The 24,495-nt window shown below is 56.4% G+C and overlaps 3 protein-coding genes across 6 annotated transcripts; 1 reads left to right on the forward strand and 2 right to left on the reverse strand.

Moving 5' to 3' along the window:
* Window positions 1-1,952: 1,952 nt before the first annotated feature.
* On the forward strand, window positions 1,953-3,251 carry LOC308237304 (cyclin-dependent kinase 11B-like; the record flags this gene model as incomplete). The annotated part of the gene is made up of 2 exons (XM_080647870.1): window positions 1,953-1,977; window positions 2,347-3,251. 2 exons carry the CDS (start codon window positions 1,953-1,955, stop codon window positions 3,249-3,251), a joined length of 930 nt encoding a protein of 309 aa, XP_080503996.1.
* Window positions 3,252-3,500: 249 nt separating this feature from the next.
* Window positions 3,501-17,453, reverse strand: LOC308237892 (glutathione S-transferase Mu 1-like). 3 transcript variants are annotated; one of them, XR_013959490.1, is made up of 9 exons: window positions 16,573-17,453; window positions 16,231-16,306; window positions 15,739-15,803; window positions 14,930-15,011; window positions 14,732-14,832; window positions 13,351-13,446; window positions 13,156-13,266; window positions 9,951-10,917; window positions 3,501-3,996 (listed from the first exon to the last, which is right to left on the reverse strand). XR_013959490.1 is itself a non-coding variant. In XM_080649213.1 (8 exons), the coding sequence occupies exons 1-8, from the start codon at window positions 16,606-16,608 to the stop codon at window positions 10,828-10,830; spliced, it is 657 nt and encodes a 218-aa protein (XP_080505339.1). In that variant the 5' UTR covers window positions 16,609-17,453; the 3' UTR covers window positions 9,094-10,827. The 3 variants fall into 3 exon arrangements, 1 of the variants encoding a protein (XP_080505339.1); XR_013959491.1 differs by lacking the exon at window positions 3,501-3,996 and adding an exon at window positions 6,526-7,244; XM_080649213.1 differs by lacking the exon at window positions 3,501-3,996 and having other exon boundaries at window positions 9,094-10,917.
* Window positions 17,444-24,413, reverse strand: LOC308237893 (glutathione S-transferase Mu 1). Of its 2 annotated transcripts, none has more exons than XM_080649215.1 (8): window positions 24,299-24,413; window positions 23,908-23,983; window positions 23,415-23,479; window positions 22,600-22,681; window positions 22,405-22,505; window positions 21,527-21,622; window positions 21,332-21,442; window positions 17,444-18,347 (listed from the first exon to the last, which is right to left on the reverse strand). In XM_080649215.1, the coding sequence occupies exons 1-8, from the start codon at window positions 24,332-24,334 to the stop codon at window positions 18,318-18,320; spliced, it is 597 nt and encodes a 198-aa protein (XP_080505341.1). In that variant the 5' UTR covers window positions 24,335-24,413; the 3' UTR covers window positions 17,444-18,317. The 2 variants fall into 2 exon arrangements, with proteins under 2 accessions (XP_080505341.1, XP_080505340.1); XM_080649214.1 differs by having other exon boundaries at window positions 17,448-18,544.
* Window positions 24,414-24,495: the final 82 nt, after the last annotated feature.

Here is a 24,495-nt window from a genome sequence, read left to right on the forward strand (position 1 = left end):
GAAGGTTGAGCAACTGGATTAAGGCATTTCCAGTTCAGAAGGCAATAGCTTATGTGACTCAGAAAGACGAGCTGTAGCGTTATGTCATTGACAGGATGGGTGGAGTGGGGATCACTGACGTGTGTGGACATGGGTCTGCCTCTCAAGCCAGCTTAGGGCTCAGCATCCCGGATCCTGGCCTCAAGGGAGAAATTGCACATCCCTTATCCTTCTGCAGCAGGACTAGGTTGAGCAATGAGCCTTGCTGATAAATGGGTTTGGGGGTTCGGAGGGATGTGGGGGAGCAGGAGAGCATTGGGGTTTAGCCAGTGGTTTTTCCAACCTGCACATTTGCTCATGTCACTCTCCTGCTTCAGTACAAAGGATTCTTAATCCTCTGGGGAAGGATGCCGTCTCCTCCAGTTTACAAAGTCCTTCAAATCGCTCTACTTCCTGTCCAGCTACCCCTCTTGGGGGTGCCACCTGCCCCTGCCCGGGACACAGGTTCCAGCCTTTCTGAATTCCCCAGGGCCTGCAGGGGGCTGGACATCCTGGCTCTGCCACGATAGGCTGGCCCCCGGACCTCGTGCCTTCTCTGACCAATGAACCCTCCCTTCCCGGTTGTCATGAGAAGTAAGCCACTCTGCCTAGAGCGCCTGAAACAGACCTGTGTTATGTAAACTTATAAACAAGTTACCCAAAAGCACCGCCGCATCAGCTTCCAACAGATGTGATGACTCAGCTCACAGATGCCTGACTGAGGCCTCCGTCAGTCTAGGTCTCCCACACACCTGACAGCAGAGTCCCTGTTGACCACATGGGACCTGAAGCTTGAGTTCCTAAAACCCGTGTATTAAGCCACTGAGATTTGTTTGATCCTGACCAACATGCCCCTGGCTCCCCAAGCCAAGATTATATATATATATATATATATATATATATATATATATAGATATAGATATATATATATATATAGATATATATATATATATAGATATATATATAGATATATATATAGATATATATATAGATATATATAGATTGATTTTAGAGAGGAAGCGGGAGAGAGAAAAACATCAATGATGAGAGAGAATCATTGATTGGCTGCCTTCTGCACACAACACACACACACCCCCAACACACACTGGGATCAAACCTGCAACCCGGGTAAGTGCCCTGACCGGGAATCAAACCGTGACCTCCTGGTTCATAGGTCCATGCTCAACCATTGAGCCACACAAGCCGGGCCACACTGAAGTCTTAATTGCTCGTTTAAATGCCTGTCTCCACCACTAAACCATAAGCTGCCTGAGAGCGGGTCCTGCCTCTTACGTGAATCTGTGTGCGTGCTTGTGTAGGGCCCACACAGCAGGACGCACAGTGCACCGCTTCCCTTTGTTCTCGTGAGGTGGGGGATGAAGGAAGAGTGTGCTTCAACAAGTGCTAAATACTCTCAAGGCACTTTTTAAAATTCCCCTCTGTTCTGGTTGGGCGACAGAACACAGAAAGAAGGAATGCCCTGACCTTAACACAGGTGGAGAGCGTTCAGGTCCAAGTGCCGGGATCTGGACCGAGGTCAGGTTCAGGGAGGCCCCGAGCACCAGCCAAGACATCCGAGGCTGGAGAGTGGGTCGCGTGAGTCCGTGGTGGGGCTTGCTCCATGCTTAGGCCAAACTGAAACAAAACTCCTCTGAAAACCAACAGGATGGGCTCTTTGGGGATTTTCAGTGAAAATAATTACAGGTGAGTCACATGTGAGATTTAAATCCAGAACAAGAGGACGCACCTCCCGGCCCCGCTGCGAGGTGCGAGGGTCCTCGGGCCAGGGCGGGCTCCCTGTGTGCAACAGCGATCCCCGCAGGCGGAGGCCCCACGCACCTTCTGCTAGTGGGTGGCAGGGCCCCCGGATCCCGCAGCAGAGCCTCCTCCTCCCGCGCTGGGGGCGGGCCTTGGGCAGGCGAGCTTTCCAGGTGATGGCACCGCCCCAGGCCCTGGAAGGTGCCCCGGCCTAGGAGCTCCGGGCTGCATTGGGAGCAGGTCCGAAACCATGTCTTGCGAGGGGCGTGTCTCAGGAGAGGAAGGGAGAAGGAGAGAGAGAAACATCAAAGATGGGCTGCCTCCTGCACACCCTACACTGGGGTTTGAGCCAGCAACCCCATTTGTGCCCTTGACCGAAATTAAACCTGGGACCCTTTGGTCCACAAGCTGATGCTCTATCCACTGAGTCAAACCAGCTAGGGCTGCCCCCCCACCCCCACAATTTTTAAATTGATTTTTGAAGAGAGGAAGGGAGAGAAACTGATGTGGGAGTGAACCACTGGCTGCCTCCTGCACGCCCCTGGGGCGGCCTTGCTCTGTTGAAGCCAGGCCTTGGGCAGCAGGTGCAGGGGAAGAGCCGCCAGGGCGGCGCCAGCGACCAGTGCCCCGGCCCAGATGGCGACCAGGCCCCGAGGGGCGACAGGGCGGGGCACCCCGACTGGCTCCACTGCGCGTGTCATCAGACCTCGCTGAAGCCGGAAGTGAAGCACAAGGGCCCTATTCTCCAGCCCGAACCTGCGGCTTCGGCCCTCCCTGACGTCATCATCCTGCTGCTGAGCCACGCCAGCATCCTCAAGGTGGGGGACTTTGGGCTGGCGCGGGAGTATGGGTCCCCTCTGAAGGCCTACACCCCCATCGTCGTGACCTTGTGGTACCGCGCCCCAGAGCTGCTGCTGGGGGCCCAGGAGTACTCCACGGCCGTGGACATGTGGTCTGTGGGCTGCATCTTCGGGGAGCTGCTGACGCAGAAGCCACTGTTCCGCGGGAAGTCGGAGATTGATCAGATCAACAAAGTGTTTAAGGACCTGGGGACGCCCAGTGAGAAGATCTGGCCCGGCTACAGCGAGCTGCCTGCCGTGAAGAAGATGACCTTCACCGAGTACCCCTACAACAACCTGCGCAAGCGCTTCGGGGCGCTGCTCTCCGACCAGGGCTACGACCTCATGAACAAGTTCCTGACCTACTTTCCTGGGCGGAGGGTCAGCGCAGAGGACGGTCTCAAGCACGCGTATTTCCGCCAGACCCCCCTCCCCATCGACCCCTCGATGTTCCCCACATGGCCCGCCAAGAGCGAACAGCAAAGGGTGAAGCGTGGCACCAGCCCGAGACCCCCCGAGGGAGGCCTCGGCTACAGCCAGCTGGGTGACGATGACCTGAAGGAGACCGGCTTCCACCTCACCGCCACCAACCAGGGGGCCTCGGCCGCAGGCCCTGGCTTCAGCCTCAAGTTCTGAAGTTGAGAGTGGACCCCAGAAACAGCGGGACCAGGGGCAGGAGCAGAGGCAGCCTGTGGGTCAGACCCGGTCCTGCCTGGATGACGGGCTGCTGCGGCCCAGGCTGCGGTGACGTGGCCTCGAGTCGAACTGCTGGCCTCGTTTTCCACATTTCCTTTCTATTTTGTCTTGGCTGTAAATTTGTAGAATTAAATCATATTTCCTTGTGGAAAAAAAATAATAAAAAAAATAAATCCAGAACAAGAGATTAAATGAATGTGTGTGTAATTGAATGTCAAGTGAACAGGCACTGCTGTGTGGCCCCACGAGGAGACAGAGGGCCAAGCGGAGGCCATTAGAAGGGCGAGTCCCCAGGGTGCGGAGGGATGGAAATGCATCCACAGGACCACGTGTGTGTCATGGTAGACGTCTGAGGACATGAGAATAGGTCTGTATTTTATCTTCTGCGGGATAACATTTCCAAAGTTTGTTTCAAAAGGGACGAGCCACGGAAGTTGGGCCTTTCGGACAGGACTCTGCTTTATCGAGGGGCTGTTGGGGCTACCCCACAAAGTGGGAGCAGCCGGGTCTGCTAAAGGAGGAGTATGACCATTGGCATTTACAGAAGGAATTGGATCCATCAGGACCCGCCCCTCCTGTTCTCTGCTTCCAAGTCCTGAGTTACCGGGTGGCAGCCGGCAGGTGTCTCTGTGTCTGTCATCAGTAAAGGTCTCTCCATCAGGCTGCAGGAGTGGTGCCAGTCAACCTGAAAGTGCGGTCACCAGAGGGACGGAGACAAGAGCCAATCCAGAGATTGGCTGATGTCAATAAAAATAGGAGTCTTGCCCTATCCCAGTGGTCGGCAAACTCATTAGTCAACAGAGACAAATATCAACAGTACAACGACTGAAATTTCTTTAGAGAGCCAAATTTTTAAAACTTAAATTATATAGGTAGGTACATTGTTATTAACTTAATTAGGGTACTCCTAATTTTGTGGAAGAGCCACACTCAAGGGGCCAAAGAGCCGCATGTGGCTCGGGAGCCGCGGTTTGCCGACCACTGCCCTAGCCACCTTGGCTCAGTGGATAGAGCATCAGCCTGCGAACTGAGGGGTCCCAGGTTCGATTCTGGTCAAGGGTACATGCCTGCTTTGCAGGCTCAATCCCCAGTGGGGGGCGTGCAGGAGGCACCCAATCAATGATTCTCATCATTGATATTTCTATCTCTCTCTCCCTCTCCCTTCCTCTCTGAAATCAATAAAAATATACTTTAAATAAAAAAGAGTCTTGCCAAAACCGGTTTGGCTCAGTGGATAGAGCGTCGGCCTGCGGACTGAAAGGTCCCAGGTTCGATTCTGGTCAAGGGCACGTAACTTGGTTGTGGGCACATCCCCAGTAGGAGGTGTGCAGGAGGCAGCTGATCAATGTTTCTCTCATCGATGTTTCTAACTCTCTATCCCTCTTCCTTCCTCTCTGTAAAAAATCAATAAAATATATTTTAAAAAAAAAAAGTCTTATTTCCCAACATCTCTTCTGAATCATCTCACCAAAGGAGGGCACCCCATGAGCTTTGCAAATAAAGGCAAGGCAGTTTCTCTGCAAGTCTGCACTCAGGCTGCTTCCTACGACATCACAGAGCTCACCTTCTTTTCCTTTTTTCCACTCCCCTTCCCTTAGCATCTTCTATCGGACGAATTGGGGGTCATGGACATTAGGCTTTTAGCCTGTCGTTTTCAAAATCCCGACCCGAATGTTCCCCCGAGGGAGCAGGCAGTTCAGAAGCCAAGTCCTTAAGGCTCTCATGAAGCCCGCATTACCGGTGCCTAACTGTCCACCTTCAGATCTGTCTTTACAAGAGAAGTCAGCGTCTATCCTACCTAGGCGTCTGTTATTACTCAGCCGCACCTGTACCCAGCAGAACGTAATCCTCGCTAATTCACCTAAATTCACCTGCGCTGCCTCCCCTCCCCGTGGCTCAGGCACAGGCCTGCGGCTCTGAATTTCTGAATTGCACACAGGGGTTGCTGCACTTCGGTCTTAAAGGAGCAGGCCCTGGGAATTGGTTTTCTGGTGAGGGTCAGGATTTCAGAGGCAGCAGTGGTGAGGCACTCGCACCCCATGCCCCGTGTCCAGGGAGGACCTCCGGTGGGTATCTGTTCCCAACAAGCAGGTAGGCCCGCCACCTGGCTGCCCAGCCTCCCTGGCCAGCCCCCTGGCCTCCCAGGGACTCTGCTTTTCCTGTTTCAGCAACAAGGAAGCGATATGCCGCTCCCCTGGGGTGTATCTGAGCATAAGATCTTATCTTGAATACCTTAGCCTCTATCCTACATGCTTAAACCGCTGGCTTAACCCCAAGGTCTCCTCGAACCTGGGGCTTAACTTTTATACCCCCATCTCTGGGTGTGGGGGGGACTGCAGTTGGCCACCTAAATGCCTTCTTTTGAAACGTAGGTCTACCCCTGTGTCCAGGTAGAGCCACACGTGGGAACCTCACAAACAGACTGTGAACAACGGTGACTTATGCAACTCTGGCCTCACTTGCAAAGGGGCATTGTTTCCGTGGGCTTTTCTCTACTTTTCTTCCCAGGCTCACGACACAGCTTCCACCAGAGCCGGGAAACACCCTGCGAGTCACAGGAGCCACAAGAAGGAAGGAAGGGGCCTCGTCCCGTGTAACGTCAGGGACCAGGGCTGCCCGACAGCCTTTGTTGCCGGGGAGACTATGAGACCTTAGTTCTTGTCTCTCTCTGTCTTTCTCTCTTTTTAATCCTCACCTGAGGATATTTTCCCCATTAATTTTTTTTAGGGAGAGCAGAAGGGAGGGGGAGAGACAGAGAAATATTGATATGAGAGAGACACTTCGATTGGTTGCCTTTTGCACGACCCAACCAGGGCCGGGGGTCAAGCCTGCAACCAAAGTACAAGCCTTTGACAGGACTCGAACCCGGGACTCTTCAGCCCATGGCCCAACACTCTAGCCTCTGAGCCAAGCTGGCTGGGGTGGTTCTTGTCCTTTTTTTTTTTTTTTTTTAATATATATATTTTTACTGATTTCAGAGAGGAAGAGAGAAGGAGAGGGAGAGAGAAACATCATCGATGAGAGAGAAGAGAGAATCATTGATCGGCTGCCTCCTGCAGCCCCCTACTGGGAATCAAGCCCGCAACCCGGGCAAGTGCCCTTGACTGGACTCAAACCCAGAACCCTTCAGCCCATAGGCCGACGTTCTATCTCTGAGCCAAACCAGGTAGGGCTTTGTCTTTTTGAAGGAAAGATTTCAATCAAGAGACAAAGTGTAGGAAAGTAAGAATTTATACTGAGGACAGTGACAGAGGACGGGCTTAGAAGAAGCAACAGGAGAGCCGAGGCGGGCCGCTTTGGCTCGCTGGAAAGTCGGAGAAAAGGGGGCCTTGGAGACAGGCTCAGGGGGTTTGCCCAGGACGAGCTGCTGCCGCCCACTGCTCCCCTGGTTGCAGGTCTCGTGGGGTCCCTTAGAGGTTAGGGGATACACGCCTGTGGGGGAATGGCAGGGGCGTACTCCTTGAGGGAGAGCGAGCGCTGGGCCCTTCCTCCTGAGCGTATTTATCTCTTTCCTGCGGGTGGACCCCTTCGGGGAGGCCTAGGGGAGGGTCTAATAGAAGAGTCACCAGCTTTGCAGGTGTGCTCTTTCGGGGTCCTGGTCTCTGATTGGTCGGTGCAGGGCAGGGGTCATTAGTCACTGCAGCTGGGCCTGAGGCAGCCATTTACTTGGTTTTGCTGCTTTTCTGGGCCTGGAGCTGAAATACACCTGAGGCCCAGACGTTACCTCCAGGGAGGAAAAAGTCAGGGTGTCCGAGCGGGAGTCGGGGTGGCCAGGGGAGGAAAGGTCAGCTCAGGGGTGTGAGTCTTGTTTTTCCAGTTTGGCCCCCTGCTGGGCAGCTGGGGCCTTCGGCCCTGGTGAGTTCTGTACCTGGTGAGTGAGTTTCTCTCCTTGCTCTGCTCGTGTCTGTCTAACCGCCTATGACCCTCGGACTCCTTGCCGTGGAACATGAAAGAAGAATAAACTTCATTTTCTAGACGCTGCTGCCTTGAGGTCTCCTTCAGCTTTGCCTTTCTCTGCTACGACAGTAACAGCGGGGACCCTAGGCAGGGGAGCTTGTCATGGACACAGGAGATTACAGACCCATGCGGGGGGCACCAGTGCCACCTTCTCAGCGTGGCCTGTGTCCCCATTCCAGAAGGGGACATACACCCTGAACGACATCTGAGCACTGTCACGAGGCACCAAAGAATCCCAAGTCTTGAGACCTCTGCCGGATCCAGCCACAATCAGATCACCTTTTCGGTTGCCTCAGTTTTGGGGTAGACGTGAGCGGAGCAAGGACGATGGACCAGGTACAGGTCACCAGGGGGAAGCCCTGGATGCCTAGCAATGGACCGTTGTAGGTGGGACCTCGCCCCCGGGGCGACCTTTGCTCCCCTAGCACATCGTGGGTCATGCGGTTTGGACCCCCTGACCTTTCCTGAGAGATAACCTCTAGGCCTCAGTTACATTTCAGCTCCAGCCCCAGAAAAGCAGTAAAATCAGACCAGTGACCCCAGGGCTGACCTCAGGACCAGCTGCATTGGATAATGACCCCTGCCAGGGCGTGGACCAATCCTGCAGTGGAGACTTAGACCCTGAAAGGACCCACCTGGGAAGCTGCGGAATATTCTATTGAGATCTTCCCCTGGGACCTCTCCTAACATTTCCACCCCAAAAACCTTAGGACCCAGCACACTCTCCCAGGAGCACCCCAGGGCCTCTCCCCTCCCCTTCCTCCAGGCAAGCACCTTCACCTTCACCTTCCCCACTTATAAGCCCCAGAGGCCTTTCCTTTGCCTCTGTTACTTGTTTCCTAAGCCCATTTCTTCTATGAAGTACTGCTTCCACCTCTGTGATTTCATAAACAAATATTCTCTTGTAGTTTGAGTCTTGGTTCTGAGTGACTTCCTAGCCAGAACTCAAGTACCAAGGTTGCTGCACCCAGATCTGGTCTGACACCTCCCTCCCCCCACCCCACCCCCACCCCACGGTCTAACACCTGGTGCCATGCCCGCCGCCCCAACAGTGTGAAGTCCATACATTCTGCTATTTCTGCCCCACACTTTAAAATACCTAGCTTTTGCCCTAACCGGTTTGGCTCAGTGGCTAGAGCGTCGGCCTTCAGACTGAAGGGTCCCAGGTTTGATTGCGGTCAAGGGCATGTACCTTGGTTGCAGGCACATCCCCAGGAGGGGGTGTGCAGGAGGCAGCTGATCGATGTTTCTCTCTCATCGATGTTTCTAACTCTCTAGCCCTCTCCCTTCCTCTCTGTAAAAAATCAATATATTTTAAAAAAATAAAATACTTAGCTTTTGTCATTTTGACCACAATGTTTAGCAAATGGTTTTCATTTGTGACTGTTTCCTTCCTTACCACATCTTCCCTCTTTTTTTTTTTTTTTAAGATTTTAAAATTGATTTTTAGAGAGGACGGGAGAGGGAGAGAGTGAAACTTGGATTTGCTGCCTCTTGCATGCCCCCACCTAAGGATCGAGCCTGCAACCTGGGCATGTGCCCTGACCAGGAATCCACCTTCGACCTCAGTGCGTGGGAGGGTGCTCGGTCAAGCCACACCGGCCAGGGCCCTTCCCGCTTGGTTAAGGATTGAGTTCTTTTGTTCTGTTGCATTTCAGAGCTAATATGTAGGCTTTAAAATAGGCATTCCTTTTCAGCGGCACTTCCAGATCGGGAGTTGGCAAGCAGGCCACCTGTGTTGGAACCTGGGCCCACCCATTCACTTCTGTATCGGCTGTGTCGGCTTTCACACTGCAATGCTGAGTGATTGATAGAGACCACATGAGCCAGAAAGCCAAAAACATTTACTATCTGGGCCTCTCCTGAGAACATGGCCAGCCCCTGTTCTGACCTACATCTGTTTTACTCGGATTTAACATTTTTATTCTCTCTGCTTATCTTTTATCGCAGTGTCACTCCTAATTTCCATTTCTTTTTTTTAAAATATATTTTATTGATTTTTTACAGAGAGGAAAGGAGAGAGATAGAGAGTTAGAAACATCGATGAGAGAGAAACATCGATTCAGCTGCCTCTTGCACACTCCCTACTGGGGATGTGCCTGCAACCAAGGTACATGCCCTTGACTGGAATCGAACCTGGGACCCTTCAGTCCGCAGGCCGACACTCTATCCACTGAGCCAAACCGGTTAGGGCTCTTTCTCTTTTTTATCCGTACCCCTCCCTGCTTAAGTTGAAGTTTAACAAGCTTTTGGTTAACTTTGATCTTACCCACTTGGTAAACTTTTGTTGGCTTTTACCAGTTTCATCTTTTTAGGTTAATCATTGATTTCTTCATGATCTGATTCCCATGGCTCCCTTCTTCTTTACTAACTGCCAGAAGTTACTAACAGGCAGAGATCCCCGGGACGGATGCCCAACGAGACTCTTCTTCAGAGCTCCCCGTTACGAGTTGTCTCGAGGCTGTGCCTTAATAAGGCCCAGCTCCACTCACCAGGCACTGCTGGAGGGGCGTGCTGACCCCACAGCGACCCCCTAAGCCCTACACCTGTGCTGGTGGTCCTAACGTCAAAGCCCATACCTCCGCCTGACCACGCAGGCCTGCTGGCCTCTGGCCCAGCACATGGGGCCCAGGTCAGACGTCAGGTTATTCAAAGAGCAGCTAAAGTCCATGAAGTGCTTACATTAGGAAGAGCTCAGGCTCCTTCTCCCAGGCCCGTACATGTAAAGTCTTCTGTTCCTCATTCTGTGCCTCTGGCAGCTGAGATGAACTGTATCCAGAGCTCTCATCCCAAGAATGGTTGTAGGGTTTGCCAAGGTCTTATTAGAGATAATTCAAATTTCCAAATTTCGTTGAGTGTGATCGATGTCAGAGGTAAAAAATCCAATAAGACATGGATTCTCTCCTCAATGAATTTGCGATCGAGTTGGAAAGCAAGTGAAACGACCATTACAATGCAGTAAAGTGTGTTTTCTTGAGATGTATTGTAAGAGCACAGAGGAAGGGTACAGGGCAAGGAACACTTCTGGGAAAGGTGACAGAAGGGAGGCCACTAGGATCCCACACCAGCAGCGGATGGCTCAACCCCCTTCCCCACCCAAGGAACCCCGAACCGTGACACAGAGTCCTGCAGGCTTACAGGAGCCATTCCACAAATGCAGAAATGAAGGAGGCCCCAGGCCCAGGGTCCCCCTCTTCTTAGAGACCCCAGGCTGAGGCCCATGGACCATGAAGACAGAAATGAGCAAGAAACCTTACGACCCTACCTGCCATCACCCCACACGTACAGCCCCACAGCCCAGCCATTGCGGACAACGAAGGGGAAATGGACACCCCAAACATCAGCCCAGTCTGTCCTGAGTCCAGTGGCCAGGAGGGAGGGACAAGACAAGTAGGTGTGACCAGGCTTTGCTGGGGCTCAGGCAGGCAGGTGGGACCACACAGTTGGGAGCAGACCAGGGTCAGGGGCATGTGTGTGGGGGGAGCAGAAAGAATGCAGAACGCCCAGCGGCTCTCCGGGCCCCGGTGCTCCTCGCCCCCGTGTCCTGCACTTACAGGCACTACTTGTTGCCCCACAGGGCAGCCTTGGAGTACACGGGGGTGGGGAGGAAGCGGCGGGTCTTCCTGTAGGCAGCGATCTTCTCCAGGCCCTGGGGGCGGGGGAGAGAAGGCCAGAGCTCAGGGTCTGCTGCCCCCCCCCCCAGCCCCCGGGGCTCACCCAGCCCCCCTGCAGACACTCCAAGTTCAAGATCCTGGGAAGGCTTCCTTGGCAGTCAAACCCTGGGGTCCCAGTTCTGCTAAGTTAATGCTTGAAACGGTGTTTTGTCTTAGTCACAGTTACCACTGTGCTAGGGGCCTTGTAGCCATTAGATTATGAAACCAGTTTACAACTTCCACACAACTGCCTGCAGGCTAGGTTCTGCTATCCCCGTTTACCAGAAGGGAAACCGAGGCACACAGCGCTGAAGCCCTTCCATGCTCACACAGCTGTAGGTGGGCAGGGCTGGAAGGCAGCCTGGCTCCCCCCACCCTGTGCTCAGCTGCACGCCCTTCCTCCCATGCACACAGGAGTGTCCTTTCTCACAGGGAGGCTCCTGCTTCCCAGGGGCTGCCCAGGGGGGACCCAGGCAGAACAAAGGGCTCAGACTGTGCCCACAGGGCTCAGCTTGCAGAGCAGGCCAGGTCTCGCCCATGACTCAGCAAAACGGGGGTGAAAGCTGATAGGAGGATGTGGAGCAGCAGAGCCGGGCCCTAAGAGTCCCCTTAAAGGAGAAAGTCCAGCTGCGTGGCCTGGTTCCTGAGCCCAGTCTCACTGGGCCCCGACCTGCCTCATCCTGTGCAGCTGCAGCCAACCAGGCCTTGGACCCACGGTGTGTGTGAGCACCATGTTCCCAAGACAGAGAGTGTCCAGTAACTTCTACAGGATTCGAAGGGCCTAGGACGGCCTGTAACCAAGGCCTGGCCCCCACAGGCCGCAGGCTGCAGCCCACAGCTGTGCCCCATCCCTCCCGGCCAGTCAGTCTGCCAGCTCTTGCATAATATCCCAGGCTGATGGCCCTGGACCCGAACCAGAGCCGATGGGAACCGGCTGGCAGAGCAGACCTCTTGATGGGGAGGGGAAAGGGAAACAGACTGTAAGCTGGAAAGTCTGGGCCTAAGGATGCCTCAAATTCCCAAATCTGGGATCAAGCCGATCCTGTTCATCTGTGAGTTGGCTAAGGTAACCGATGATGAGCTGTGAGGTGAGGTTCAGGCCCTGCACCCCTACCACCCACGTGGAACCTCAGGACCACACAGCGGGGACTCCTGCACTTCCTCACAGAGACCCAGTGGGGGAGGGGGACCTCAGGGCTGGGCCACCTCTGCCTCCTCCCTGTGCCTCACACACAGGAGAGGGGCACATCCGTGAATACGACTGGAAATAAATGTGCCACCTCATCTCCGAGGCAGCACCCTGGATAACTGGAAAGAAGGAAAGGAGACAGTGCAGAAAGGGAAGGGCCCACAGAAGACGCGAGGATAAAATCCGTCTGCCTGGCTGGTGTGCTCAGCGGTTAGAGCGTCAGCCCGCGTCCTGAAGGCTCTCAGATTAGATTCCCAGTCAAGGGCATGTACCTGGGTTGCAGGCTTGATCCCCAGCCCGGTCAGGGTGCATGCCGGAGGCAACCAATCAATGGGTCTCTCTCACATGAATGTCTCTCTCTCTCTCCTTCCCATCTTCCCTTCCACCCTCTCTAAAAGTCAATGGGAAAACTATCCTAGGGTGAGGGTTAACAACAAAAACCTGCTTCTGCAGGGGCCCCCACATGTGTACTCAGATCCCAGCCCCGGAGATCTCAGCACCGCCCAGAGGGCACCCCAAGCTGCAGAGCCGTCTGCAGACAGGGAGGAAACACTGTCTGCGTCTTTGGGACTTAATATCATTCCTACCGCATCCCAACTCTACTAATTTCCCACACACAAACTCTGGGACGCTCTGCTTCCTCCACAAAGTCCGGAGCTGTGACATGCAGGCTGGAGGAGGGCCTGAGCTCGCCTTCCTGGCACAGGAAAGGGGGGCCTCTGCCTGCTGCCCATGGAAGCCAACGCCAACTGGGGGCCCCACACCAGTGCCGGGGCTGTGACCCAGTGGCCTGGCTCTGTGATCTTGAGCAAACGACCCCCCCTTTCAGTCCCATTTCCTAAAATGGACATGAAAAATGTCCCCGTGTAGGAATGTCCTAAAGACTACATTTCACCCAGTGCACGCATCACGCTGAGCACAGATCCTGGCGTTAAGCAAGTCCTCCGTGAATGCTAGCTAAGCCTCCTTTGAGCTCCAGGACGAGAGAAGCATCAGGGAGATGGAGACAAAAGACACAAAACAGTAGGAGGATCAGTGGGGTCACCTCAAAGCGGCCCAAGAAGTCTTTCAGGTTCGGGAACGCATCCAGGCACTTGGGCTCAAACATGCGCAGCACGTCCAGCAGGTCGTAGGCCAGGAAGTCCACGTAGGTGAGCTGCGGGCAGGCACAGGGTGAACGGGCGCCAAACTCTGAAACGGGGAGCATGTCCACTCCCCCACCCCAAAGCCTTCCCCGTACCTTGTCCCCTGCAAACCAAGCCTTCTTCCCCAGGAACTGGGAGAAGAGCTTCATCTTTTCAGGGAGCACCTTCAGAAACTCGGGCTTCTGTTTCTCCTGAGGCACAAAACGGCTGTCACCACCCGCGCCAGCGACTCCCTGGGCAGAGGGCAGGCCTCCCAGGGCTGTGCCCCGCTGCCACAGTGGGCAGCCATGTCCCCAGCCGCACCTGGGTCAGTGCCCAGGTGATCATTTAATCCAACCTGTGGTCACTAGGCTCCTCCTGGGTACCACCTCCCAGCTGGGACAGGCAGTTGGGAAGCACAGAGAGACACCAGCCTGTGCGTGACCCTGTCTCCACGCATCTCCACACCCTGCACGGGCCAGACCCAGGAGCTGGGAGAACCTGCAGAGCCTGGACCCAGAGGCTGGGCAGAGTGAAAGGTGCAAAGAGCTAAAATGGCCCAACGGCAAAAATGATAAGTTCCAACTGCTACCCTAACCGGTTTGGCTCAGTGGATAGAGCACCAGCCTGGGGCCTGAAGGGTCCTGGGTTCAATTCCGGTCAAAAGCACGTACCTCGGTTGCAGGCTGCCGGCCCTGGTCGGGGCATGCAGGAGGCAACCAATGGATGGGCCTCTCTCAGATCTGTGTTTCTCTCTGTCTCTCCCTCTCCCTTCCACTCTCTCTGAAAATCAATGGAAAAATATCCTTGGGTGAGGATAAAGAAATGAAGAAATAGCCCTAACCGGTTTGGCTCAGTGGATAGAGCATCGGCCTGCGAACTGAAAGGTCCCAGGTTCGATTCCGGTCAAGGGCATGTACCTTGGTTGCGGGCACATCCCCAGTAGGGGGTGTGCAGAAGGCAGCTGATTGATGTTTCTCTCTCATTGATGTTTCTGACTCTCTATCCCTCTCCCTTCCTCTCTGTAAAAAATCAATAAAATATATTTTAAAAAAATAAATGAAAGTAAGTGCCAGCTGGTGGGTGACAGAAGGACACGTGAGCACTTTCTGGACAGACAGGGAGAACCTGAGAGGCTGAAAGGAAGGAGTGGGGGGCAGGGAGGCCCTGTGGGTGCCCCACGCTGCCCCCTGGGAAAGTGTGCTGACCCCCAAAGATGTCAAGGAGGCGGGGCTGGGCTAACAAGCTGCACACACTGTTAGGAACTAAGCTTAGACCGCAGGAGTCTGCGCTCTATGCGAAGATTGAGGGGAACTGAGTGAGAGATTTCATGTGAGGCTCTAGGGCTTCTGAGGGTCACTCTGCTGACAGGACAGGGACCAGCCTGGAGGATCAGAAGCTCCGAGGAGTTCAATGGCAAACAGGACGAGCTCGGATGGGACGTAATAGTCCAGTCTCCAACACCTACACAGCCCAGCCCTCCGGGAGGGGACTCACAAAGTCAGGGCTGTAGCAGGTCCTGATGTTGTACATCCGGAGGTCCATCACCTCGTTCTCCAACATGTCCATGCGGATCTTCTCCTCTTCCGTCTCCCCACCTATTGACACAACAGAGAGGCTCCCCCTCAGCCTCCCACTCCACCAGCCCAGGGCCAGGCCCGCCCGACCCCCTGCACCCGCCCCAGCCCCACTCACAGAGGTTGTGCTTGCGTGCAAGGTAGCGAAGGATGGCGTTGCTCTGGGTGAGCCTGTGAGCCCCGTCAATCAAGTAGGGCAGCTGCAGAGAGGAGGGGAGTGGGTGGGGGAGGGACAGAGGCAGGTCAGGAGGCCACAGGCCGCCCCGAAGCCCCTCCCTGCATCGGGGCAGAGATGAAACCTGGACTCGGTGTGTGGCCCCCTCAGCAGGTGTACTGTCACAGGAAGGAATGAGCTGCACACAGCGATGTGGGGAAGCAGCGACAAGAACCAGGGAGCTGGGGGTGAGCAGAGGCCCTGGATCCCAAAGCCTCTGTCTAAGCCGGGAAAGGAGGCAGTTGGAGACCGGGTGTAAGCTGACACGGTCCTTGCACCTGAAGGGACTAGCAAGGCTGGGTCCCCTACCCACACAGCTTTCCCAGGCTTGTTTGGATGGCGGTTATCAGTAGAATGAGAGCAACCTTTCATAGCTTACCAAGAAGTCTGTAACTATTTACTGAGATTTGCTGTACTGAGAATTTGTCCTTCTGCTCTGTCTCTCCCTTAGAGATTAAGAGGAACAAAGGATACATTCCTCTTGACAGACCTCCTATTCAGTGTTTTGTGTATAAAAGGCGTTACGCAGTTAATAAACTTGCTGCAGTCTCTCGATGACCTGTAGTCCTCCCTATCCCGCTCTCCTGTCTTTCTTTTCTCAATTCCCACCTCCCTACCTCAGCCGGGTTCAACCTGTCAGGCTGGCCCTGGCAGGAGGCCTCAGAGCAGAGGCAGGTTCCCTACGCCCAGTGCCCCCCACTCCCTGCACCTACATTGGGGAAGTCCAGGCCCAGCTTGAATTTTTCACTCAGCCACTGGCTTCTGTCATAGTCGGGAGCTGTGGTGGAGAAGATGGAGTGAAGGGACCATCCCCCAGGCCAGCCCTCTCTCCCGGGGACCCACCAAGGAGTCAGGGGCCCCGCCCCTGAGCAGGGGAGTGTGGAATCTGAGCACTGAGTCTCTCCCCCGGGTTTGGGGGAAAGAACGCTGAGAAGTCCCAGGCAGCCACATGGACCAGGCTTCCATGAGTGTGGGCAAACCCAGGGGAGCCACCGCAGTTACTGACACAGGGGCCCAGCCGCCCCCCGCTCCACCCCCCGCCCTGCCTGAGGCCAAGGTCCACCCTCAGAGGGTGAAGGAAGGGGCAGGGCCTGCTCCGGCCAGTGGAGGGCGGCAGAGGGGAGCCACAGGTGGCCGGCCCGGGTTCTCAGGACCAAATCAGCAGGAGTTGGGCCGAAGTCGGAACGCGACAGGGATGCCATTACCGTCCCCCATCGTGTACTTCTTCTCCTCGTAGGTGGAGTCTGTGTACTCCAGGAGCAGGCGGATGGCGTGAGCCAGCTGGAGGGACGGCGGCACAGAGGTCAGAGACCCAGGGCCCGACTCGGGGCTCGCCCTGCTCCAACTGCAACCCCATCCTCTCCCCGCAACACACAGACACCCCGGGCCCGCGCCCACCTGGGGACAGGCGGCGGGAGGGGACTGGGCACCAAGCGGCCCTGGGGACCTTCAGGTTGAACGGGGCCCGGCTGCTCAGCACCTCCCCGCCCGCCCGCCCGCCCGCCGGCTCCATCCCACCCCCCAGCCCCCAGGGACCCCTCGCTCACCCCTCGGATGTCCCAGTAACCCAGAGTCATGGCCATGGTGCAGGTCTTCGCGCTCTGAGCGGAGGGGCTTTGGGGAGCGGGACTCCGGTATTAAGCTCAGTCCGAGAGGAGGGGCGGGGCCTGCCGTGCGCACAGCCCCCTCGTTTCCGTCCCTGGTCCCCGCCCCCCAAACCCCGCCCACACCACCCCATCCCAGAGATGCAGTGAAACGGAACGTGCCCGCCACCCAGCCAAGCAAGTTGGGGAACAGTCTGGACGCCAGGACGCCGAAGGGCTCCCCGCCCATGTCCAGACCTCGGCCGGCCGGGCCTGCGGGAGTGGGCCGTGCGCTCGGGAGACAAATCTGAATCACAAAAACACAAGGCTCCCCGCTCCTTCCCCTCCAGGCACCGCGCGCCTCCCCCCTGGGCTGCAGAGTCCCCTAGCTGCCAGTTACACCCAGCGTGGCCCCTCAAGTCAGTTTCAACAGCACCTGGCAGACCAGCCAGTCTGAAAGCGCCTCCCAGACCTTGGAATCCCAGGCGCCCTCATTCATTGGGGGTGGGGAGACACCCAGGACAAGGACACAGGAAAGGAGATGGGGTCTCTGTGCTCCCTGTCCTGGACTTTGGAGGACCCAGCTCTTAAGTCATGTGTCTAAGAGCAATAATCCAATGAAGCCCAGCTGGTGTGGCTCAGTGGTTGAGCAGCGACCTATGAACCAGGAGGTTATGGTTCGATTCCCCATCAGGGCACATGCCTGGGTTTCAGGCTCATTCCCCAGTGGGGGTCATGCAGGAGGCAGCCGATCAATGATTCCCTCCCATCACTGATGTTTCTCTCTCTCCCTCTCCCTTCCTCCCTCTGAAATTTAAAAAACTGGACAAGAATCAAATGAAAATTAATCAGTTGGCTTTATAGTTGCAATTGTTGATTAAAATCCAGAACCAGCCCCTGCAAAGAGGCAGGGTATTGAGCACAGCCCCAGAAATGTCCTGCCCGCCTGCTAGGTGTCCCCATGCTGACCGGAACAGAACCGGGAGCATGGTGGTCACACAGGGCCTGTGAGGGAGTGCAGGGGCGTGAGTGCAGCGGGAAGAGGTGGCCTCTGAGGGACCAGCCGCCTGTGCTGCTGCAGAGGCATCAGAAGCGGGGGTGGGGCGCTCCGTCAGGAGCCTGGGGACACCCCGCAGGACCGCAGTGTGGGCCTTGCAGACCCTCAGCTGTCCGGGCCCACGGATTCCAGCCCCAACCCTGGATGCTGACACACGTGTGCTTTGGGGTATGAGTGGCTCAGGCGGCTTTTGGAGTCCCTCTGTGATCTGTGGCCTGTAGGAGTATGTTCTAGAGCCCCATGACGTGTCCTGCTCCAAAGGTGTCAGAAATGGGAACAAGACGTCTCACCCAGGATCCCCAAGGACCCCCACTGCCAGCTTCACCAGGCAGACCCTGGGGCGCAGCAGGGCCTGCAGGAGAGTGAGCTCGGTGGCCAGGAGGGAGTAAGACAGGACGCAGCGGGTGTGATCAGGCGTCACTGGGGCTCAGGCAGCGGGGCAGGGGCCACTGGGGGAGCAGGGCCTGCTCACCGGGCCCTCCTGGTCTGCAGAGCAGAGGTGGGAGCTCAGGGCTGAGCTCCACAGGCCAGGGGTCCAGTCGGGCTCCTCAAAACAGAGCAATCACCGAAAGGACGGGCAGTCCGATTGGCTTTGTGCAGGAAGGACAATGTCAGGGGGAGCCTTCGCGGAACAAGGGGTGCTGGAGAGCTCTCAAGTCCTGGTGAACTGGGATTGGGGGTCCTGAGTGGGGGTGAAGGGAAGAAAAGGAGAAAAGAACAAGACAGCTGGTTCCGTGGGTTCAGGGAGGACCAGCTGCTCTCCCATGCCCTGCCCTGCACTTCTGGGCACTACTTGTTGCCCCACACGGCGATCTTTGTGTAAATAGGTGCTGGCAGGAAGCGGCTGGACTTCATGTAGGCGGCGATCTTCTCCAGGCCCTGCGGGGGGTGGGTGGAGGGAGAGGGGGGAGAGGCCAGACCTCAGGCTCTGCTACCCCCCCCCCCCCGGGGCTCACACAGCCCCACTCCAGACACTCCAAGTTCAGGATCCTGGCATAAGAGTCTTCCTGGGGTCCCCAGTTCTGCTGAGTTAACTCCTACAATTTTCTGTAACTGGTGTGATATCTTAGTCACAGTTCCCACACTGTGCTAGGGGCCTTATAAACATTAGAGATTGTGAAACAGGTTTACAACATTCCACACAACTGCCTACAGCAAGCATGTCAAACTCGAAGGCTAACACGGGCCAAATAAACATGGCAGGCAGCCCGCGGGCTGCGAGTTTGACATGCTTGGCCTGAAGGCTAGGTTCTGCTATCCCCGTTTATTAGAAGGGAAACTGAGGCACACAGAGCTGAAGCCCTTCCATGCTCACACAGCTGTAGGTGGGCAGGGCTGGAAGGCAGCCTGGCTCCCCCCACCCTGTGCTCAGCTGCACGCCCTTCCTCCCGCCCACACAGGGGTGTCCTTTCTCACAGGGAGGCTCCTGCTTCCCAGGGGCTGCCCAGGGGGGACCCAGGCAGAACAAAGGGCTCAGACTGTGCCCACAGGGCTCAGCTTGCAGAGCAGGCCAGGTCTCGCCCATGACTCAGCAAAACGGGGGTGAAAGCTGATAGGAGGATGTGGAGCAGCAGAGCCGGGCCCTAAGGGTCCCCTTAAAGGAGAAAGTCCAGCTGCGTGGCCTGGTTCCTGAGCCCAATCTCACTGGGCCCCGACCTGCCTCATCCTGTGCAGCTGCAGCCAACCAGGCCTTGGACCCACGGTGTGTGTGAGCACCATGTTCCCAAGACAGAGAGTGTCCAGTAACTTCTACAGGATTCGAGGGCCTGGGACGGCCTGTAACCAAGGCCTGGCCCCCACAGGCCGCAGGCTGCAGCCCACAGCTGTGCCCCATCCCTCCCAGCCAGTCAGTCCGCCAGCTCTTGCATAATATCCCAGGCTGATGGCCCTGGACCCGAACCAGAGCCGATGGGAACCGGATGGCAGAGCAGACCTCTTGATGGGGAGAGGAAAGGGAAACAGACTGTAAGCTGGAAAGTCTGGGCCTAAGGATGCCTCAAATTTCCAAATCTGGGATCAAGCCCACTTTATTTGTTTTTAATATATTTGTATTGATTTCAGAGAGGAAGGGAGAGGGAGAGATAGAAACATCAATGATGAGAGAGAATCACTGATGGGCTGCCTCCCGCACACTGCCCACCAGGGACTGAGCCCACAACCCGGGCATGTGTCCTGAGTGGAAATCAAACCGTGACCTCCAGGTTCATAGGTTGATGCTCAACCACTGAGCCACGCCGCCAGGCAAAGCAGACTTTATTGATCATCTGTGCGTTGACTAAGGTCACCGATGATGAGCTGTGAGATGAGGTTCAGGCCGTGCACCTCCACCACCCACATGGGACTGCAGGACCACACAGCAGGGACTCCTGCACTTCCTCACTGAGACCCAGGAGGCGGGTGCCAGGGCTGGGTCACCTCTGCATCCTCGCTGTGCCTGTCACAGCGCCTCATACAGAAGAGGGGGGCATGTCAGTGAATACAACCGAGAACAGATGTGCCACCTCACCTCTGAGACAGTGCCTTGTGTGACTGCAGAGAAGAAGGGGAGAGGGGCAGGGAAGGAAAGTGCCCACCACAGAAGATGTCAAGGTAACATCCTTCTGCAGCGGCAACCACACTGCAGATCCCAGCACCACAGCCCGGAGATCTCAGCACCGCCCAGAGGGCACCCCAAGCTGCAGAGCCGTCTGCAGACAGGGAGGAAACGCTGTCTGTGTCTTTGGGACTTAATATCATTCCTACCGCATCCCAACTCTACTAATTTCCTACACACAAACTCTGGGACGCTCTGTTTCCTCCACAAAGTCCGGAGCTGTGACATGCAGGCTGGAGGAGGGCATGAGCTCGCCTTCCTGGCACAGGAAAGGGGGGCCTCTGCCTGCTGCCCATGGAAGCCAACGCCAACTGGGGGCCCCACACCAGTGCCGGGGCTGTGACCCAGTGGCCTGGCTCTGTGACCTTGAGCAAATGACTTACCCTTTCAGCCTCAGTTCATTATCTCTTAAAGGGAGGTAATAAATCTTCTACCACATAGGATGTTCTAAAGGTTCAATTAAACTCAATATATGTAACACGCTGAGGACAGATCCTGGCATAAAGCAAGTCCTCAATGAATGCTAGTTATGCTTCATTTTAGCTCCAGGACTAGAGAAGCATCAAGAATAAGGGGGAGCCATAACCAGTTTGGCTCAGTGGATAGAGCGTCAGCCTGCGGACTGAGGGGTCCCAGGTTCGATTCCGGTCAAGGGCATGTAACTTGGTTGCGGGCACATCCCCAGTGGGAGGTGTGCAGGAGGCAGCTAATCGATGTTTCTCTCTCATCGATGTTTCTAGCTCTCTATCCCTCTCCCTTCCTCTCTGTGAAATATCAATAAAATATATTTAAAAAAAAAAAAAAAAGAATAAGGGGGAGCTGGGCTGGCGTGGCTCAGTGGTTGAACCAGGAGGTCACGGTTCAATTCCCCCTCGGCGCACATGCCTGGGTTGCAGACTCGATCCCCAGTGTGGGGTGTGCAGGAGGCAGGTGATTAATGATTCTCTCTCATCATTGATGTTTCTCTCTCTCTCTCCCTCTCCCTTCCTCTCTGAAATCAATAAAAGTGTATTTTTAAAAAAGAATAAGAGGAGACTAAAGAGATAACATAGTAAGAGGATCAGTGGGGTCACCTCTATGCGGGCGATGAAGTCTTTCAGGTTCGGGAACGCATCCAGGCACTTGGGCTCAAAGATGCGGTGCAGGTCTAGAACGTCATAGGCCAGGAAGTCCACGTAGGTGAGCTGCGGGCAGGCACAGGGTGAATGGGCGCCAAACTCTGAAACGGGGAGCATGTCCACTCCCCCACCCCAAAGCCTTCCCCGTACCTTGTCCCCTGCAAACCAAGGCTTCTTCCCCAGGAACTGGGAGAAGAGCTTCATCTTTTCAGGGAGCACCTTCAGAAACTCGGGCTTCTGTTTCTCCTGAGGCACAAAACGGCTGTCACCACCCGCGCCAGGGACTCCCTGGGCAGGCCTCCCAGGGCTGTGCCCCGCTGCCATGGTGGGCAGCCATGTCCCCAGCCGCACCTGGGTCAGTGCCCAGGTGATCATTTAATCCAACCTGTGGTCACTAGACTCCTCCTGGGTACCACCTCCCAGCTGGGACAGGCAGATGGGAAGCACAGAGGGACACCAGCCTGTGCCTGACCCTGTCTCCACGCATCTCCACACCCTGCACAGGCCAGACCCAGGAGCCGGGAGAACCTGCAGAGCCTGGACCCAGAGGCTGGGCAGAGTGAAAGGTGCAAAGAGCTAAAATGGCCCGGGGAAGGGCATCCCAGCTGGTGGGTGACAGAAGGACACGTGAGCACTTTCTGGACAGACAGGGAGAACCTGAGAGGCTGAAAGGAAGGAGTGGGGGGCACGGAGGCCCTGTGGGTGCCCGACGCTGCCCCCTGGGAAAGTGTGCTGACCCCCAAAGATGTCAAGGAGGCAGGGCTGGGCTAACAAGCTGCACACACTGTTAGGAACTAAGCTTAGGCCGCGGGAGTCTGCGCTCTATGCGAAGATTGAGGGGAACTGAGAGAGAGATTTCATGTGAGGCTCTAGGGGTTCTGAGGGTCACTCTGCTGACAGGACAGGGACCAGCCTGGAGGATCAGAAGCTCCGAGGAGTTCAATGGCAGGTAGAACCAGTGCAGATGTGACCAAGTGTCTAAGCTCCTATCAAAGCCTGCCCATCCAGATCAGCAGGAGGCAACTCACAAAGTCAGGGCTGTAGCAGACCCTTGCCAGCTGATTGGCCGTGTCCATAGCCTCGTTCTCCAACATGTCCACGCGGATCTTCTCCTCTTCTGTCTCCCCACCTATTGACACAACAGGGGCTCCCCCTCAGCCTCCCACCCCACCAGCCCAGGGCCAGGCCCGCCCGATCCCCTGCACCTGCCCAGCCCCACTCACAGAGGTTGTGCTTGCGTGCAAGGTAGCGAAGGATGGCGTTGCTCTGGGTGAGCCTGTGAGTCCCGTCAATCAAGTAGGGCAGCTGCGGGGGGGTGGGAGGGAGAGTATGGGGGAGGGACAGAGGCAGGTCAGGAGGCCACAGGCCGCCCCGAAGCCCCTCCCTGCATCGGGGCAGAGATGAAACCTGGGCTCGGTGTGTGGCCCCCTCAGCAGATGAACTGTCACAGGAAGGAATGAGCTGCACACAGCGATGTGGGGAAGCAGCGACAAGAACCAGGGAGCTGGGGTGAGCAGAGGCCCTGGATCCCAAAGCCTCTGTCTAAGCCGGGAAAGGAGGCAGTTGGAGACCGGGTGTAAGCTGACACGGTCCTTGCACCTAAAGGGACTAGCAAGGCTGGGTCCCCTACCCACACAGCTTTCCCAGGCTTGTCTGGATGGCGGTTATCAGTAGAATGAGAGCAACCTTTCATAGCTTACCAAGAAGTCTGTAACTATTTACTGAGATTTGTTGTACTGAGAATTTGTCCTTCTGCTCTGTCTCTCCCTTAGAGATTAAGAGGAACAAAGAATACATTCCTCTTGACAGACCTCCTATTCAGTGTTTTGTGTATAAAAGGCATTACGCAGTTAATAAACTTGCTGCAGTCTCTCGATGACCTGTAGTCCTCCCGATCCCGCTCTCCTGTCTTTCTTTCTTTTCTCAATTCCCACTTCCCTACCTCAGCCGGGTTCAACCTGTCAGGCTGGCCCTGGCAGGAGGCCTCAGAGTAGAGGCAGGTTCCCTACGCCCACTGCCCCCCACTCCCTGCACCTACATTGGGGAAGTCCAGGCCCAGCTTGAATTTTTCACTCAGCCACTGGCTTCTGTCATAGTCGGGAGCTGTGGTGGAGAAGATGGAGTGAAGGGACCATCCCCCAGGCCAGCCCTCTCTCCTGGGGACCCACCAAGGAGTCAGGGGCCCCACCCCTGAGCAGGGGAGTCTGGAATCTGAGCACTGAGTCTCTCCCCCGGGTTTGGGGGAAAGAACGCTGAGAAGTCCCAGGCAGCCACATGGACCAGGCTTCCATGAGTGTGGGCAAACCCAGGGGAGCCACCGCAGTTACTGACACGGGGGCCCAGCCGCCCCCCCCCCAACCCCCCGCCCTGCCTGAGGCCAAGGTCCAGCCTCAGAGGGTGAAGGAAGGGGCAGGGCCTGCTCCGGCCAGTGGAGGGCGGCAGAGGGGAGCCACAGGTGGCCGGGCCCGGGTGCTCAGGACCAAATCAGCAGGAGTTGGGCCGAAGTCGGAACGCGACAGGGATGCCATTACCGTCCCCCATCGTGTACTTCTTCTCCTCGTAGGTGGAGTCTGTGTACTCCAGGAGCAGGCGGATGGCGTGAGCCAGCTGGAGGGACGGCGGCACAGAGGTCAGAGACCCAGGGCCCGACTCGGGGCTCGCCCTGCTCCAACTGCAACCCCATCCTCTCCCCGCAACACACAGACACCCTGGGCCCGCGCCGGCGCCCTCGCCCTCGCCCTGGCCCTGGCCCTGGCCCTGGCCCTGGCCCCCCTCAGGACAGGTGGTGATGGGGGGGTGGGGGCTGGGCTCCAGGCAGCCGTGGGGAACCTTCAGATGGAACCGACTGCCGCTACTCAGCACCTCCCCCCCCGCCCGCCGGCCGCCGGCTCCACCCCACCCGCCGGGGGGCCCCTCGCTCACCCCTCGGATGTCCCAGTAACCCAAAGTCATGGCCATGGTCAGCGTTCCCGCCTGCAGGGCGGGCCCTCAAGCAGAGCCGGGCTGAAAGTTAGTCCAGGGCCTGGGTCGGGGGTGGGGCTTGATGGAAGCTCCGCCCCTTCGCCCTCTGCGCCCCGCCCCCGCCCTACCAATGACCCAATCCCCGCGTTCTCCTGATG

Source organism: Plecotus auritus (genome assembly GCF_963455305.1).
Source record: "Plecotus auritus genome assembly, chromosome: 12".
Lineage (NCBI taxonomy): Eukaryota > Metazoa > Chordata > Mammalia > Chiroptera > Vespertilionidae > Plecotus > Plecotus auritus.

Coding starts and splice junctions, on each gene's coding strand:
- LOC308237892 (XM_080649213.1), bottom strand. CDS start 16,608: ATGGCCATGACTCTGGGTTACTGGGACATCCGAGGG. Junction 16,307..16,572: donor GTTACTGGGACATCCGAGGG/GTGAGCGAGGGG, acceptor CCGTCCCTCCAG/CTGGCTCACGCCATCCGCCT. Junction 13,267..13,350: donor CTTGGTTTGCAGGGGACAAG/GTACGGGGAAGG, acceptor GCCTGCCCGCAG/CTCACCTACGTGGACTTCCT.
- LOC308237893 (XM_080649214.1), bottom strand. CDS start 24,334: ATGGCCATGACTTTGGGTTACTGGGACATCCGAGGG. Junction 23,984..24,298: donor GTTACTGGGACATCCGAGGG/GTGAGCGAGGGG, acceptor CCGTCCCTCCAG/CTGGCTCACGCCATCCGCCT. Junction 21,623..22,404: donor TCTGCTACAGCCCTGACTTT/GTGAGTTGCCTC, acceptor TTTGTGCCTCAG/GAGAAACAGAAGCCCGAGTT.